Raw genomic sequence first — 16,065 nt, 5'->3', positions numbered from 1 at the left:
GATTGTGCCTTTGGACATAACCTCAAGACCATGTTAGAGCATTTATACGTCATACTAGCATTAAAATAATTAAAGAAGATTTTGGCAATGATTGTTTCTCATGGAGAAGTACATCTGGATTTAACAGCTACCTTTGCATCTTTACAAAATGGCTTTAACTTGGGAAACAATTAACAACCAAGATTTCATGCATTTTCAAGTAATCTGCATTCCTGCTGGGTCAGAACACCAAAGCCACGTCCTATAGCTGACAGATCTTATGAGGCAATATTTGAGGAACAGCACCACATTCTGGTACCAGGTCTTCTGGTATAACATAATCCTCAGAGAGCTTCTTCTGGGGGGTTGGCCAGAGAGGGACCCTAATGGGGACAACAATCTAACCAGCCCAGATCGGAGGAAGCCCTAATTTTCTTGAGAAACCTAGGATCCAGTAAAGCCAGTGCATAATATCTCTTTGGAACATATCTCTTTCAGAGACATTCCTTTCTGCATTGTGCAGCTTCTTCGAGACACCAGAACTATAGAAACTGAGCCTCTAAGTTTGCTAGTTAACTTCTGCTGAAGAGCCAGTCCAAGGAGTAGAACGCATTTTTAGAAGGATTCACTACTATCTCAGTGGCTGATTTTTGTTTTTCAGTGACATATAATAGGGTAATTTTAATATCAGATATTTAGAATCTAGAGGAACTTTTTCAGCTCAGATGTAGGTCAAATTTAGGGATAATCTACTATTGAGATGCTAAAGGGGAGCATTCAAAGATGATAAGGCCATTGCGGAGAAACTAAATGAATTCTTTGCATCGGTCTTCACTGTTGAGGATGTGAGGGAGATTCCCAAACCTGAGCCATTCTTTTTGGGTGACAGATCTGAGGAACTGTCCCAAATTGAGGTGTCATTAGAGGAGGTTTTGGAACAAATTGATAAACTAAACAGTAATAAGTCTCCAGGACCTGATGGTATTCACTCAAGAGTTCTGAAGGAACTCAAATGTGAAATTGCCGGACTACTAACTGTCATCTGTAACCTATCATTTAAATCAGCTTCTGTACCAAATGACTGGAGGATAGCTAATGTGACGCCAATTTTTAAAAAGGGCTCCAGAGGTGACCATGGCAACTACAGGCCAGTAAGCCTCACTTCAGTACCGGGCAAATTGGTTGAAACTATCGTAAAAAACAAAACTGTCAGACACATAGATGAACATAATTTGTTGGGAAATAATCAACATGGTTTTTGTAAAGGGAAATCATGCCTCACCAATCTACTAGAATTCTTTGAGGGGGTCAACAAGCATGCGGACAACGGAGATCCAGTGGACATAGTGTATTTAGATTTTCAGAAAGCCTTTGACAAGGTCCCTCACCAAAGGCTCTTAAGCAAAATAAGCAGTCATGGGGTAAGAGGGAAGGTTCTCTCATGGATTGGTAACTGGTTAAAAGATAGGAAACAAAGGGTAGGAATAAATGGTCAGTTTTCAGAATGGAGAGAGGTAAATAGTGGTGTCCCCCAGGGATCTGTACTGGGCCCAGTCCTATGTAACATATTCATACATGATGTGGAAAAAGGGGTAAACAGTGAGGTGGCAAAATTTGCAGATGATACAAAACTACTCAAGATAGTCCCAGACAGACTGCGAAGAGCTACAAAAGGATCTCACAAAACTGGGTGACTGGGCAAAAAATGGCAGATGAAATGTAATGTTGATAAATGCAAAGTTATGCACATTGGAAAACATAATCCCAACTATACATATATAATGATGGGGCCTAAATTAGCTGTTACCACTCAAGAAAGAGATCTTGGAGTCATTGTGGATAGTTCTCTGAAATCATCCACTCAATGTGCAGCGGCAGTCAAAAAAGCAAACAGAATGTTGGGAATCATCAAGAAAGGGATAGATAATAAGACAGAAAATATCATATTGCCTCTATATAAATCCATGGTATGCCCACACCTTGAATACTGCGTGCAGATGTGGTGGCCCCACCTCAAAAAAGATATATTGGAATTGGAAAAGGTTCAGAAAAGAGCAACAAAAATGATTAGGGGTATAGAATGGCTTCCATATGAGGAGAGATTAATAAGACTGGGACTTTTCAGCTTGGACAAGAGGTGATTAAGGGGGGATATGATAGAGGTCTATAAAATCATGAGTGGTATAGTGAAAGTAAATAAGGAAGTGTTATTTACTCCTCCTCATAATACAAGAACAAGGGGCCACCAAATTAAATTAATAGGTAGCAGGTTTAAAACAAACACAAGAAAGTATTTTTTCACGCAACACACTGTCAACCTCTGGAACTCCTTGCCAGAGGGTGTTGTGAAGGCCAATACTATAATGGGGTTCAAAAGGGAGCTAGACAGATTCATGGAAGATAGGTCCATCAATGGCTATTAGCCAGGATGGGCAGGAATGGTGTCCCTAGCCTCTGTCTGCCAGAAGCTGTGATTGGATAACAGGGCATGGATCACTTGATGATAACCTGTTCTGTTCATTCCTTTTGGGCCACCTGCCATTGGCCACTGTCAGAGGACAGGATACTGGGCTTGATGGACCTTTGGTCTGACCCAGTATGGCCATTCTTATGCCTTCTCGGTCCTCATCCTCAAAGGAAACCTGTACAACACTATCAAAAGATGAACCTCGGAGCTTAAATTCATATCTTTGAGAGACACTAAAAATCATAGACTTAATCACAACACTGGATTTATTGTTTAGTACAGTGGTTTTCAAGCTTTCCAGACTACTGTACCCCTTTCGGGAATCTGATTTGTCTGATCTACCCCCAGGTTACACCTCACTTAAAAACTACTTGCTTACAAAATCAGACATAAAAATACAAGTATCACAGCACACTCTTACTGAAAAATTGCTTACTTTCTTGTTTTTACCATATAATTATAATATAAATCAATTGGAATATAAATATTGCACTAACATTTCAGTGTATAGTATATAGAGCAGAATAAACAAGTCACTGTCTGTATGACATTTTAGTTTGTACTGACTTCACCAGTTCTTTTTACATAGCCTATTGTAAAACTAGGCAAATATCTAGATGAGATGATGTGTCCTCAAGAAGACCTCTGTATACCCCCAGGGGTGCATGTACCCCTGGTTAAGAAATACTGGTTTAGTACACCAATCTGAAACCCACTAATCTCCCTTTTTTGTCCTATATCTGCAGAGGTGTTAACTGGCCACTTCACCTTGAATGCTCTCTTACAAAACGTGTTACTACTTATGCTAAACAATCTGTTCCTCCTTGTGTATTTAGCTGTGATGCTGGGAGTACCTTTCCCAGACCTGAAGAAGAGCTCTTCATGGCTCTTGTTGGCAAAAGAGACACGCTCTTGGTCCAGTAAAAGATATTACCTCATCTCTCTAATATCCTGGGACCAACACAGCTATAAGAACACTGCAAACAATAACAGAAGATATCCCTCTGTGTGTGTTTGTGTGTGTACTAATGTCTATTTATGCGCCTATCTCCATGTATTTGTGGCTGCATCTGAGGGCTTGGCTACACTCGGGACTTCCGAGCGCTGCCATGGCAGCGCTGTGAAGCGCGAGTGTAGTCGCGCCGCCAGTGCTGTGAGAGAGCTCTCGCAGCGCTGTATGTACTCCACCTCTCCGAGGGGAGTAGCTTGCAGTGCTGCGAGCGAGCGTGCAGTGCTGCAGGCGCTGATTACACTGGCGCTTTACAGCGCTGCACTCGCTGCGCTCGGGGGGGTGTTTTTTCAGGGGTGTGTTTTTTCACACCCCTGAGCGCAGCAAGTTGCAGCGCTGTACGGCGCCAGTGTAGCCAAAGCCTCAGTGTCTCCATACCTCTCTGTGTCTGTATGTACCTGTGTGTGTTTATCCTGCATGTCTGTAGGTACCTGTGTGTCTCTGTAGGTAACTATATGTCTCTGTCCTGGGTGTCAATAGGGATCTGTGTGTGTCTGTCTGTCCTGGGTGTCTGTAGATCCCTGCGTGCCTGTCAGTATCTGTGTGTGTCTGTCCTGCATGTCTGTAGGTGCCCGTAGCTCTCAGTGTGTCTGTCTCTCTGTCCACAGGGGAGCTGGCGCCTGCAGCTTGGCTCCGGCCCACGAGGGATCCTGTTACTGGGCAGGCGGGCCGCAGTGAGCACTGCCCCACCCAGGGCCCCTCAGCCACACTCCCCCCATCACAGCTGCAGCTCCGGCTTGCTCTGTGGGGGCCGCCCAGCGCCTCCTCCGTGCGGCGGCTACGGGCCAGTCCCGGCTGGGAGATGCACTTCCTGCCCGAGCGCAGCCGGGGAGAGCTCTGCGGGGACCCAGTTGTCTGAGGGAGGCGAGCCTGGCAGTGCTCAGTGGGTGTCCTGGGGCTAGGGTTGCCAACCCTCCAGGATTGGCCTGGAGTCTCCCAGAATCAGCATCGATCTCCTGGTGACTATTGAAAGCAATCTGGGACATTTTAATAGGATATTTTAAGAAAATTACATTATGTCATGTTGGGGAAAAATATCTCCTGGAATAGCTTCAGTCAGAGTTGGCAACCCTACCTGGAGCAGACATGGAGAAATGCCGCTGGAGCCCGGGGGAGGCTCACAGGCAGAAGAGCCCTTGCTCCTTCCCAGCCTCTAATGACCAGAATCATTAACTTCGGGTTATAAAAAAAATTTAAATAATCCCCATAATTTTCAGCTTCTGGCATGATCACTTTTCTGATGTCCCCTTGGGGCTGGGTTAGAGAGGGACTGGGATAAAGGACTTGATATAATAGGGTGGTTTTCACAGTGCTGGTAACCAGACTATGCAGAGTTTTGTAGAGATGTTTTACAAGAATCACTTTCTTTCCCTGTTTGCATGGAAAACATGTAACAAAATTAACAAGTGCATCTTACATCTGAAAAGAACATCCCAGCTACTGGAATTATAAAGGCAAAACCCCAGAAGAAACACTAGTTCAGCTAAACTGTGGCAGAAATTGTGTAGCCAAACACTTTTTTCCTGTATCAGTTCACCCAGCATGTGGGTAACCTCTATGAGTCAGGGGGTTAGTAACAGCTGGATAGTTTAGACAAAAACAATGCATAGATCTGTAGGCTAAAGAGACAATAATGCTATCTCATCCTTCAAATTGTGAGCTGGTTGCCACATGGGCCAGAAAGGAATTTCCCTTCCTTTCACACCCACACCAATCAGCTATGAGTGAGTGTCAGATGTCATTTATTTATGACATATCTTACATAAGGAAAAATGCATGTAACAAATGAACAAAATCTCTTCCCACAAAACTGTACACACTAAAGGCAGAAGTGAATATAGAACAGCTGACACAAGTAGTAGAAAGAAGAGTTTTGTGTCAACGTTATTCTTAGGTCACATGAATATGGTTTAGGGGTGATTTGAGGAAGGAAAAGTGAGGGCATTTAGTGGATGTTGCCATTCCAGGTGTGGAGGAAGGAAAAGAGGCAAAAGTGAATGAAGAGACAAAAAGAAGGATTTGGCAAGAAGGCATGGCAGAACTTTGACAACAGGATGTGATGTAGAAGAGACTGGATATCCATATGGGTAACATGAAATATCTAGAGTTATAATAGTTAATGATAATAAAGATCCCTGGCTTTGATCTCCCATGAACCTCATAGGCAACCCTAAACCATATCTGCACAAATTATGGCAGATGCGGATACTTAGTTGCTTGCAACTGTGGTCACCCAGAACAGACCAGGGAACATATAACAACTCAATGCCCACTTTACAAATATGAAGGAGGCATCACAGCAATACACTCTGCTACCCCAGACACAGTTATCTGGCTTAACCATCTAACCGTAAAATTATAATTGTTGCTCTACATTTACATCAGCCACACGAAGAAGATGATAATAAAAATGTTGGAAGGGATACTAACCCTCCAATCTCTATTAGGGATACAAAGTACAAGAAAGACTTAGCTAAAAACAGGACAAGAGAGGGAAAGGAGGAGATTTTGTTTTCTTTGAATTTATACACGAATAGTACAAAGTGCCCCTTCACAGCTCCAGGCACCTTAGCCAGATGATCAAAAATTCAATCACACTACTACAAACAGAAGTAAATCCAGCAGCTTCCACACAACCAACAGAGGTAAAAGCCATCTACCAGTACCAGCTCTCCCTACAAACTCCTCCCTCTCCTAAATCTTAGGGAAAACGAGGGACTTCACAGTGTGCCCAGAAGGGCAACAGATTTGGGCTATTTTGGGTAGTAGTGGGAATGAACTCCAGAGTTCAGTGCACCTCAAAGACAGCACCCTGCTAAGTGCCTGTTTTTCATACTAAAGGAGCACCAGATTGAGAACCCTGGCTTCTCACAATTGCAGCCTGTGGCACATGAGAGAGGCAGCAGGCCAAAATAACTTAAATTCTAGCTAGAAACCCTCAGGCAGCCAGTGTGGAGCCTGTATACCAGGTGCTGTGCTCCCAACAAGAAACTCCACTGAATAAGTGAGCTTCAGTGTTTTGCATCATCCGCAGTTATCAGGTTGATCTGAGTGCTGTGAGCATTGCACTGCAGACATGCTGAGCACAGATCACAGTAACAAGGTTTGCATCAAAGAGAAATGGTCATAGCCATTTGGCTAGCTGTAAGTGGAAGTGAGCTGTCCTTGTCAGGACTTCTATATGAGCCAACGAATAGCAGCTGGGGATCCAACAGCACCTCCAGATTATAAAGCTAGTGACAGGCAAACATCCTCAACAAAGGAAGTGATGTAATCCTTTCCATATCTTCCAAGTGCTTCCCCAAATCTACCTGCACTACTTCACTTTTACCCAGATTGAACTTCATCCAATTATCTCTCATCTGTGACTCACTCTTTACCAAACAGTGGGTAAAACATTTGATAGCTCTGTCCGGGCCAGATGAAATACAAGTATATAGGTGGGTTTACTGATTGCACTGCAGACCATGCCTCTTTACTAACCTTCCTAGGAGCCCCATATATTCACCAAATGAGAAGGAAATGAGATGGAGCCCTAAAAAGAACAGCTTTGGGACAGAACTGACCAAAACTACACTCAGGGATCTCTCTAAGAGATACGAATGAAGTAACCAAAGGGCAACGTAACCTCTCCTGGATGGGTGGGTTTGCAGGTGAATCAACACTACCAATTAGATTGTAAACTCTTTGGGGCAGGGAGCATCTTTTCATTGTATATATTTGAGCAGTGCCTAGCACAATGAGGCCCTGATTCCCAATGGGTGCCACCAGGTGAAATGGCAATCCAGGTAACAACTGTGATCAGAAGAATAAAAGGCAGCCAATAGCTCCAACATGATCAATATGGACTCCTGATCTTTATCCACCACCAGCAGATCAAAGGTCAGAGTACAGGCACCCAGGTCTGTCCATTCAGTCTGAATGCACTTGATTTTTCTCTGCAGCATAACATAACATTTCCTCATAACAAAAGAGATTGGTATCAGCACTCAGTTCTGTGGTAAAAATGCCAGTGACCTGTCTACACTAGCACTTGCACTGTTGCTAGCACTCCCCAAAATTGTTAACATATAGACAAAGGCACCTGGTACAAAACCCATCCATCTGCAGAAACAGAGATGACTAAACTGCTCTAAATTCTTCTGGTGCTCAGATACTGCAGTGATGAAAATGCTATGATTGCAGCAGTCATTCAACAGAGAACATGATGAGTAACATGACAGAAAGGAAAATTCTTAGGAATTGTGTATGTTTTTGCAGCTATAGAGAGACCCAGGTGTAGGTAGGAGAAGTTACTTCAGTAAGATATTATGTTTTTCTTAGTTTCCTACGAGTAACTCTGACCATTCACTTTTTTGCTGCTGGGGCATTTGCTGTTGGTCTTTTGGTTCAGTACAAGACTCTTTCCTCAGACCAGACTTTCTCACTTGGGTTAAAGCAGATTATTTGGGGACACTTGGGGAATGAAGGGGATTCCCTTTACTTATCCCTTCTGCCAACTGTATTGGTTCCCCATTTTACTTTTCAAAAATAAACTATAATTTCCTAGTTGGCTCCATGATATTTTGTGTGGAACAAGTTTAATTCCCATGGGACAAAAATAACCTCATTCTGAGTCTGAAGACTGTACTCCAGTAGACGCATAATATGGAATCTGAATCCCATAGGTGGCTGATGTGTAACATTTCCAAGCCCCAGTCATGCCAGATTTGCTGTCCTTCATGTTGAACATGTGAAGGTTTTAGTTGTTAATTCTCTAGTGTTGGGTGGACAAGGAAAATAAGGGCCAGTTTGTAAGGCTTCACTTGGAGAGAATAAACCCAGAATACTGTGTGCCAGCCCAGCAGGACTTGCTTCAAAGAGGATATTCTCAGAACGGGTAGAAACTGCCCTACAAAGGAGCAGTGTTTTGGCAGCTGGGATCTGATACTAGCCCAGGTCCCAGGGAATGTTTCCCATTTATCTGAAAAAAAAAAAAAAAAAAAAGTCTGCAGAAGCATTTAATTCCTTGCCATCTTCACTCACATAAACATGCATTCATATGCATGCACACATGCATGCCTTTCAGCAACCCAGCTAAGAGAAAAGCCTACTTTCATCTCTTACAACTTTTCTCTCAGATTCAAAGAGTAGAAATACTATTTGGTTATACACAGGACACACCACACATGCCATATTACTGTTACTGCCTATTCAATGGGCTAACAAGCAGCTAAGAAAAAGGAAAGTTAACAGGAAGTGTCCATGTTATGGTTAGGTTTTTGTTTGCTCTTGTAAGTCTCCGAATAGCCAATTTTCAGTATCTCAGTTCCTTTACTACTTCCTTTTGTATGCTCAGGTTTACAACAGTAAATGGATACAGTATATGGATGGAAATATAATTGACTGGAAATACAACTTAGTGTGCTTGACTTGAACAAGTGAAAGGGTGACCAAACAGCCAGTGTGAAAAATCAGGGGATGGGGGGCCATAGGAGCCTATATAAGAAAAAGACCCAAAAATCGGGACTGTCCCTATAAAATTGGGACATCTGGTCACCCTAACAAGTGACCATCCCAGATAAGCGACTTATAAAAGGATTTAATAATCCTAGAAATTTAGGATTGGAAGGGACCTCGATAAGTCATCTAGTCCAGTCCCCTGCACTGAGGCAGGACTAAGTATTACCTAGACCATTCCTGACAGGTGTTTGTCTAACCTGCTCTTTAAAACCTCCAATGACAGAGATTCCACACCTCCTTAGTAATTTATAGTTTGCAATCAAACCTGGTCAACAGTATAAGAAAACTCGTTTACAATGGTTCCTCCTGGTTAGTAAAGATTATTATTAAATATTGAAAGTACAGTCAGTAATGTGGTTACTCTTCCTTGTTATTCCACAAGAAGTTCAATAATCAAACTGGGTTGAAATTGCCTTATCATCGCATAGGCAAGTATTGCCACTGGAAGCAAAATCTACCAACATAATAAGGATTCAGAGAATATTTTTGTTTTGAATAATGGTTTTGGAAAAGCTTAAAAATTCTCCCAAAAGAATCCCCCAAATTTTTAAACTGACATTTCACATCCACTTTTGCCATCCACATGCTTGGGTTTTTGTATCCTCATTAGAGAAGTTGTTTCCTTGCTTTGCATGATGACGTGCACCCTGTTCTTGAATGCCTTTGGCACCCCAGCAAAGGAGAGTTTATAGGTGACAAATGCAAGACCTGAGTAGAAAGCAATAAGATATGGGCAAGATGCCCGATTTCTACATGACGCACTTCATGATTGCTATAAGAGGCTGCACTCTTCCTGGTGGGAAGACAAAGGACAAAAATTGCTTATGTAGAGTGCTTCCTTCATTAGCTTTCCTTAGAGGATGTGCTGAGTGAATGTTGATGATGCCATTGTCATTGATAGCTCACTGAAGGAGAAGTGTTTGTACTGAGCATTCAGCACCATCTTAAACAACGAGGTCATGCAGCAAAAATCAGACCTAATTGCTGTTTGCAATCTTGGAATGAAAAGGTGTATGAGTCACAGATGGAGGGAAGAGTTCCTTCAGTCACTTGCATTCCCTGTGGAGGGGGAGAAGGGTACATGAATTTGTTAATTTAGTTTTGTCGAACTCTTTTCTATCTCACTCACCCACCCAAACAAAGGCAAGTCCAGGAAGTAGGAAATGGGTCACACAGTTGAGGCACCTACAACAGATGTTTTACAAATTGATATATGGCCCCTATATGCACCTACTCACACACTACTACAGATGTAGCTCAATGTATGTAAGACATGCATTACATGGAATGTCCCCATCCTTCTTGTGCCAGTGTTGGTGCACAGGATGGAAACTCTCTTCCATCCATCTCTGCCATTAGCTGCTGCTTCCATCTGCTCTATAGTGTTGAGATCAATTCTTCTGTCCTCCCTGCAAAGGGTTCTTCTTAAGGTTTCTCTTGGGTGCTCATGTTTCCTCACACCAGTTGGTTTTCACTTGACAGCTTCATGTGGGAGTCTGTATGTTGGCATCTGGCGTGTATGTGCCAAATCTGTCCATTGCTTTCTTCTAATTGTAGGGGAGATGAACTGCTGGTTAGTGATTTATCAGATCTCTTTGTTGGTGATGAAGTCTGTCCATCCAGTGTACAGAATTTTTCTTAAGCACTTATTTTCAAAGGTGTCTAGTTTGCTATCTAACATAGATTTCTTTTAAAAAGAAAAAAAGATAGCCAGCTAGAGAGTAGTACATTATCTAATACAAGATCAAGTAAATTTCTTTAGAGGAGGGAAACAGGTGGTAGGTAAGCTAGAAAGGAGGTCAGTGCTGCTCACAGGCTAGTAAAAGGCCTATATTTAACACTTCCCAAACTAGTTTATATGTATTGAGTGAGTCTTCACCTAACTGTAAAGGAAGATCAAAGTCATGCTCCTGCTGCCAAGGCAATTCTCTAGGGCAATATTGGAAAAGGCCTTTGCAAATGGGAAAAAATAAACAGACATGAAATCTATGGGAAAAACACCAGCATCTTGAACTCAGCTCAGCTTTTCTTTGCAAATTAAACAACTGGATGGAAGTTTTAATCTCCTCTCCTCTCACTCTCCTGGCACAAGAACCCCCAACACAACATGACAACTCATCCATCCAACTCACAAAAGGAAAAAAAAAACAACATTTCATATCAGATGCTCTGCGTCAAGCTTGCTAAGGCTCATAAATCAGCCATCTCACTGCCCTGGTCATTTCAACCAACGTCTGACCCTTTCGTTAACTCATGATTTATAACTGGAAGTTATTTTTTATGCCAGATTTATAAACTTTACTGTGCCTGGTTTGATATAATATCCACTTTGTACACCACGCAATGAGACAGTAAATTTATTGGCTATGAACTGTTACCTTGAAAAATGACATCAATGCAAAGTGATTTCCATTTAGAATCAATGGGCAATAAATTCATTGGATTTTTTTTTTGGACGATGATATTTATGAGGTCATGAGTGGCTATATAATGGGTGAAATTGGGAGGAGAAGCACCAGTCAGATAGCGGTTCTGCACGACGGGGTCAACAAAGACTAATTATATTCACGCAGCAACAATGCATAGGCTAGTATTCTGCTGTCTCTTTATTATCAGCCTCTCATGTCCTCTCTCGTCTCTCCCCATTATAGACTCCAGGGAGGTGTCCTATCAGCTCTCAGGTAAGACTTTTTTTGCTTTTAGTGGTCAGGAGCTTAGTAGGGCACTGGACAATAATGCTGAATAAGTAACCAAGAAATTCTTTCAGAAAGGACCTTTTCTCATCTGTGTTCTTCAGCTGTGGCAAAAAGCAGATGTTTCTTCATGATGCTAGAGGCACAATTGGAATCAGCAGTTCAGTGTAAGTCCTCATAAAATGGAGAGGTTGGGTGCCCTAAATATCCCTTGCTATTGCCTTCAGATCCTGAATGCAAGTTCTCTGAACCCTGCAACATGAAATGTGAGCTAGCTGACATTTGATTCTCCATTTAGAGTAGCCTGGCTGCATGGACAGTTCCTCTGGCTGTACTTTAAGACTTCTTATTCATTATTTTTAAAATTAAAAAATATCTAGAAGTGGGAGAGGTACTGCAGAAATTAATGCAGTAACCACTTCTGTTGGAGTTGAGGACAGTCCAATTTTGGCTTAAGTCAACAATGAAAATGAGTTTAGCCATTTTACATTTAGTATCCTGGTAGAGAGTTGCTCACGTTAAGGAGACTTCATTCAGTTTACAAAGAGAAGAAGTTTCTGCTTGGGAAATCCAAGGTTTAGAAAAGTAGAGGTACAGTAGGTCAGGACTGAGGGGCACAGGTAAAACAGTACAGGGGTCCAAAAATGGAATAGAGAGGATACCATATAGTCAGGATTGAAGTATATGAACAGAACTCTGAGCCAGGGCTCAGGCTGGAAGATCAGGGAGTGCTGCAGGTCAGAGAGCTGTGCACGAAGAAGGGACTGTGCCTACCTGCCCTCTACTTAAGTAATTCATGTTCTTTTGTTGGAGACACGGCTGATATATTAGTTTACAAAGTCTGATAGACACTAAAATGTTTTTCTAAATATTAGTAAGTCCAAAATTTAAACAAGTGTCTTTACAAACCTTCTACTGTGTAATTGCAGTCAGTTTACAGCCAGCTGTCATTCAATCCAGACATCATTCACCGTATGATAAGATGAACGAGCTGGCAGTAACCATTAATATCAACTGCATTTGTCTGGAGGCATGCATTAAGCTTATTAAATCTTCTCTACTAATAAAAAAGCACCCTCTAGAGAACAAAAGACAAAATCAGAGTCTATATTCAAATATATACTTTTATCTCAAACCAAAGGTGTATATCAGCATTGATAGGGAGAGGCAAAGTATGTTAGAATAACTGTGTGAAATGTCTCAGCATATTGCACATGGAGGTAGCAGCTTGTCTTATGCAAAGACTCATTTCTGAAACTTCCCAGTGACCTCTGCAACTGTCCCTCTGCAGAGTTACTAGGCAAATTACAGTATTTGCTTATGGCCAAGGATTTTTTAAAAATCCCCCCCCCCCCATATTTTGTTTTCATTAAAATGTTTTACGTTTAATTTAAATAAAAGAAGGGATTTGTGGGGAAATCAAAAGCAGATAAATGATACCTATGCTCCATTATATTGTCTCTAAATCAGCCAGCTATTTCAGGGTGCTAAAAGACCCCAGCTTGTATTCATGTAGGTTCTCCTGAAATGGTATCACAAAGCTCTAGAAATCATTATCTTGTTAAATCCCACCTTTCTTTCCTTTCAGACAGTCGGATCTTGTTTTGGTAGCCTGTCCAGTTAATCTGAGCAGTGAGCCACATGCTGCTCCATGTAATCATTTGGAAGACTGCCACTTTCACATTGTATTTCTTTTAGCATTGCAGACATTCTGAGCAGTAGTTTCTGTGCTTGGGGCTGTAGGTAGCCCGGGCCCCAAACAAATGGGTGACTTACTGTGCTGAATTGGGTAGATCTGTTAGAACAGTGAGAACAGAGAGATGTATAGATGTAACATCAGGAGGGTCACTCAGGTGCCCAAAGAAGCAAGCACCACCTTTTTCACATTCATTAAATAAAGGTCAGTGATTAACTACTGGTGCCTGCTGACGTCTTCAAAACATGGGCCCACAGGCCTGCTCAGGAGCCATCTGACTGAATGGATGTTACCCAAAAGGAAACAGGGTCCTGAGGCAGGTGTCATCCCATACAGACGCTGATGTCTTCTTTAAATGTCTTCTTCTACCAACAGCAGATGAAGATACAAGATTAAATGTGGAGCGATTGGACAGCTTGGGGACAGCATCTCTGCTGCAGACTCTGCCAAGGCTCCTGGGGGCACAAACTGAGGACAGTCCCAGCAAAGAAGGTAAAGCTCTCCCACGCAGTTTCCACATGGAGATTTTCCAAGGTACAAAATGCCAAGGGTCCCTTCTGAAAATTCAGCTGGGATTTGAGTCGCAAGAAATAAGAAACATCTTGCAATATGAATCTGCCTGGAGGGTGCACATTGTCAAAGCAGCTGAAGTTCACTGTCTGCAGAGAACCCAAACCCCACCAGCAGGAACATTTTAAGTCGGGGGGAGAATCAAAGAACCATCAGGTAGAATCCCATTAAGAACTCATTAACAGTGAAAGGAAGTTGCAGCCCTCTAAGTCAGTGAGTCTGAAAAAAAGTCTGTTGAACTTCATACTGATGTTGAGTGGCTGATGATGACTAGGAGGCAAGGAACTCCTCTAGGCAAGACAGGGACTTGGTCTGGGAGTGGGTAACTGGGTCTTGCAAATGTCACAGTCTGTTGAAATGCATCAGCATTTTCAGAAAATGCAGAATCTACAGCCATAAATGTCATGATACAATGACTTATGCGGGAGAGAGGGTCTTTAGAGGTAAGAGCTGCAGCCCCACTATCAAACACCCATCAGGAATAATGTGCTATGACAAGGACTGCCCCTACATCAGAAGGGACAGTTGGTATTTGATCTTCTTAACTTCTGTTTTACCTCTGTGGGTTATATTTTGGCAATCAGAAGTGACACGGGTAGTCTCTCCATTTCTAAATTAAGAAGCATTTCATACTTGTTTTTCCAGGTCTCAGCCCTAGCAGCTACAATCCAAGGGAAAATGTGAAAGAGGTAAGTGAACGACTAGCTATTGTCAAAATAAGAAACTGAAAACCCACATTTTAGATTAAGGAGAAGTGGATAATAAGACACCCTTTAAAGATCCATTTAACTTAAAAATAGTTTAGATCAAAGTATGACCCACCTTTCTATAGCAGAAAAAGGATGTTGGAAGATTATGGCAGAAAACTGCTAATTTGCATAATTTTAAAAATATTTTCAAGGCCATAGTAACACAGATTTGGCAGAAATTGAGAGCATTTTAGCATAATTTTAAAATTCCAGCCCGCTCCTGAAAAACTGCCTTCCAAATAAATGGCCAGTTCCAGCCTCCACAGGCCTGGCTAAAGAGTGTGTATGGATATGGGTTAGAGTCAATAAGGATTCAATAAGTATGTCACTTTTCCCACTGCAATGTGTGAAACACTAGCACAATGATAATGGGCTAATTGATAATACAAAATCATTAATATTTACCATATATTGATCCTTTAAAGATTAAGGCAGGGAGTTTGATTAGCATTTTGGATCACAGATGGATACTGGTCTGTCTGGCTCTCTGGGGTACTTGGAATATGGGGCCACAGGGCCCAATCAGAGATGGCAGAGGGACTACATCTCATTGTAAGCATTTTTCAGAGGATTAATCTGATTTCCCCCTCACTAACCTGCATGCTGTTGCTTGATTTTAGGCTTTCTATGGAAGTCACCCTCGAATTGCTTTGCTGAGCCGCCTGCTGGCCAAAGACAGGAAACAGAATAAAAAACGTGGGAACCTCTCTGAGTGCTTCTGGAAATATTGTGTGTAACCTGGGGTGGTGGGGTGGGGGACAAACTCTTTCCTCATCCTGGCTGCTTAATTTATAAAGATGTTAATAACTGTCCTGGAAACATGTACATAGATTTGCTTGTTTTAACATGAGGAGAATAAAGAAATGTGAAGCTGACTCTTAATTCTACATTCCACGCTGTTTGGAGATTAATAAATCCTCTATGTTTTGCAAATAACCCATGAGCAATGAGTTATTTTCCTTCAGAGATTCCATTCCTCTTGAGTACACTAAGTGATGTGGGCAAGAGAGACCAGTCTGGGAAATTAGGAATTCTATAGGATTGTCTCTCTAAGCAGAGGGATGGATGAACCAGCACTATGCCACACTAATTTGCATAGTCTTTTATGCAAATTGTATCTCCAAATGTGTTAATATAGTAACAGATCAGTAATAGCAAAGAGAGATAATAATTATATTGATCGCCCCAAAAAGGAATCATCTGATGGGGAGCAGACTACCAGAAGTGGTGGGGATGGGAGAGAGCTGAGGAGAACTGATGAAAAGGTGGGGGACATGGGAGCCTGACCTAATGCATATTAGACAACAATTTCTTACAGCAGGCAATTTCTTTGCCTTCCAGGCCTCTCTGCTTCACTTACCCAGCACACACACTAACCCCTGCCCAGTACACTCGGGATG

The 16,065-nt window shown here is 42.1% G+C and overlaps 1 protein-coding gene across 1 annotated transcript; it reads left to right on the top strand.

Annotated features, from left to right (window-relative positions):
• The first annotated feature begins 11,432 nt into the window (after nt 1–11,432).
• UTS2 (urotensin 2) lies at nt 11,433–15,402 on the top strand. Its single transcript, XM_054008977.1, is given in 5 exon segments — nt 11,433–11,525; nt 11,527–11,638; nt 13,722–13,838; nt 14,562–14,605; nt 15,286–15,402. Coding segments are annotated over 5 exon segments (483 nt in total).
• The last annotated feature ends 663 nt before the right edge of the window (nt 15,403–16,065 follow it).

The sequence above is a fragment of the Malaclemys terrapin genome, chromosome 19 (assembly GCF_027887155.1).
Source record: "Malaclemys terrapin pileata isolate rMalTer1 chromosome 19, rMalTer1.hap1, whole genome shotgun sequence".
Taxonomy (NCBI): Eukaryota; Metazoa; Chordata; order Testudines; family Emydidae; genus Malaclemys; species Malaclemys terrapin.
This window is presented reverse-complemented; position numbering and strand designations above follow the sequence as displayed.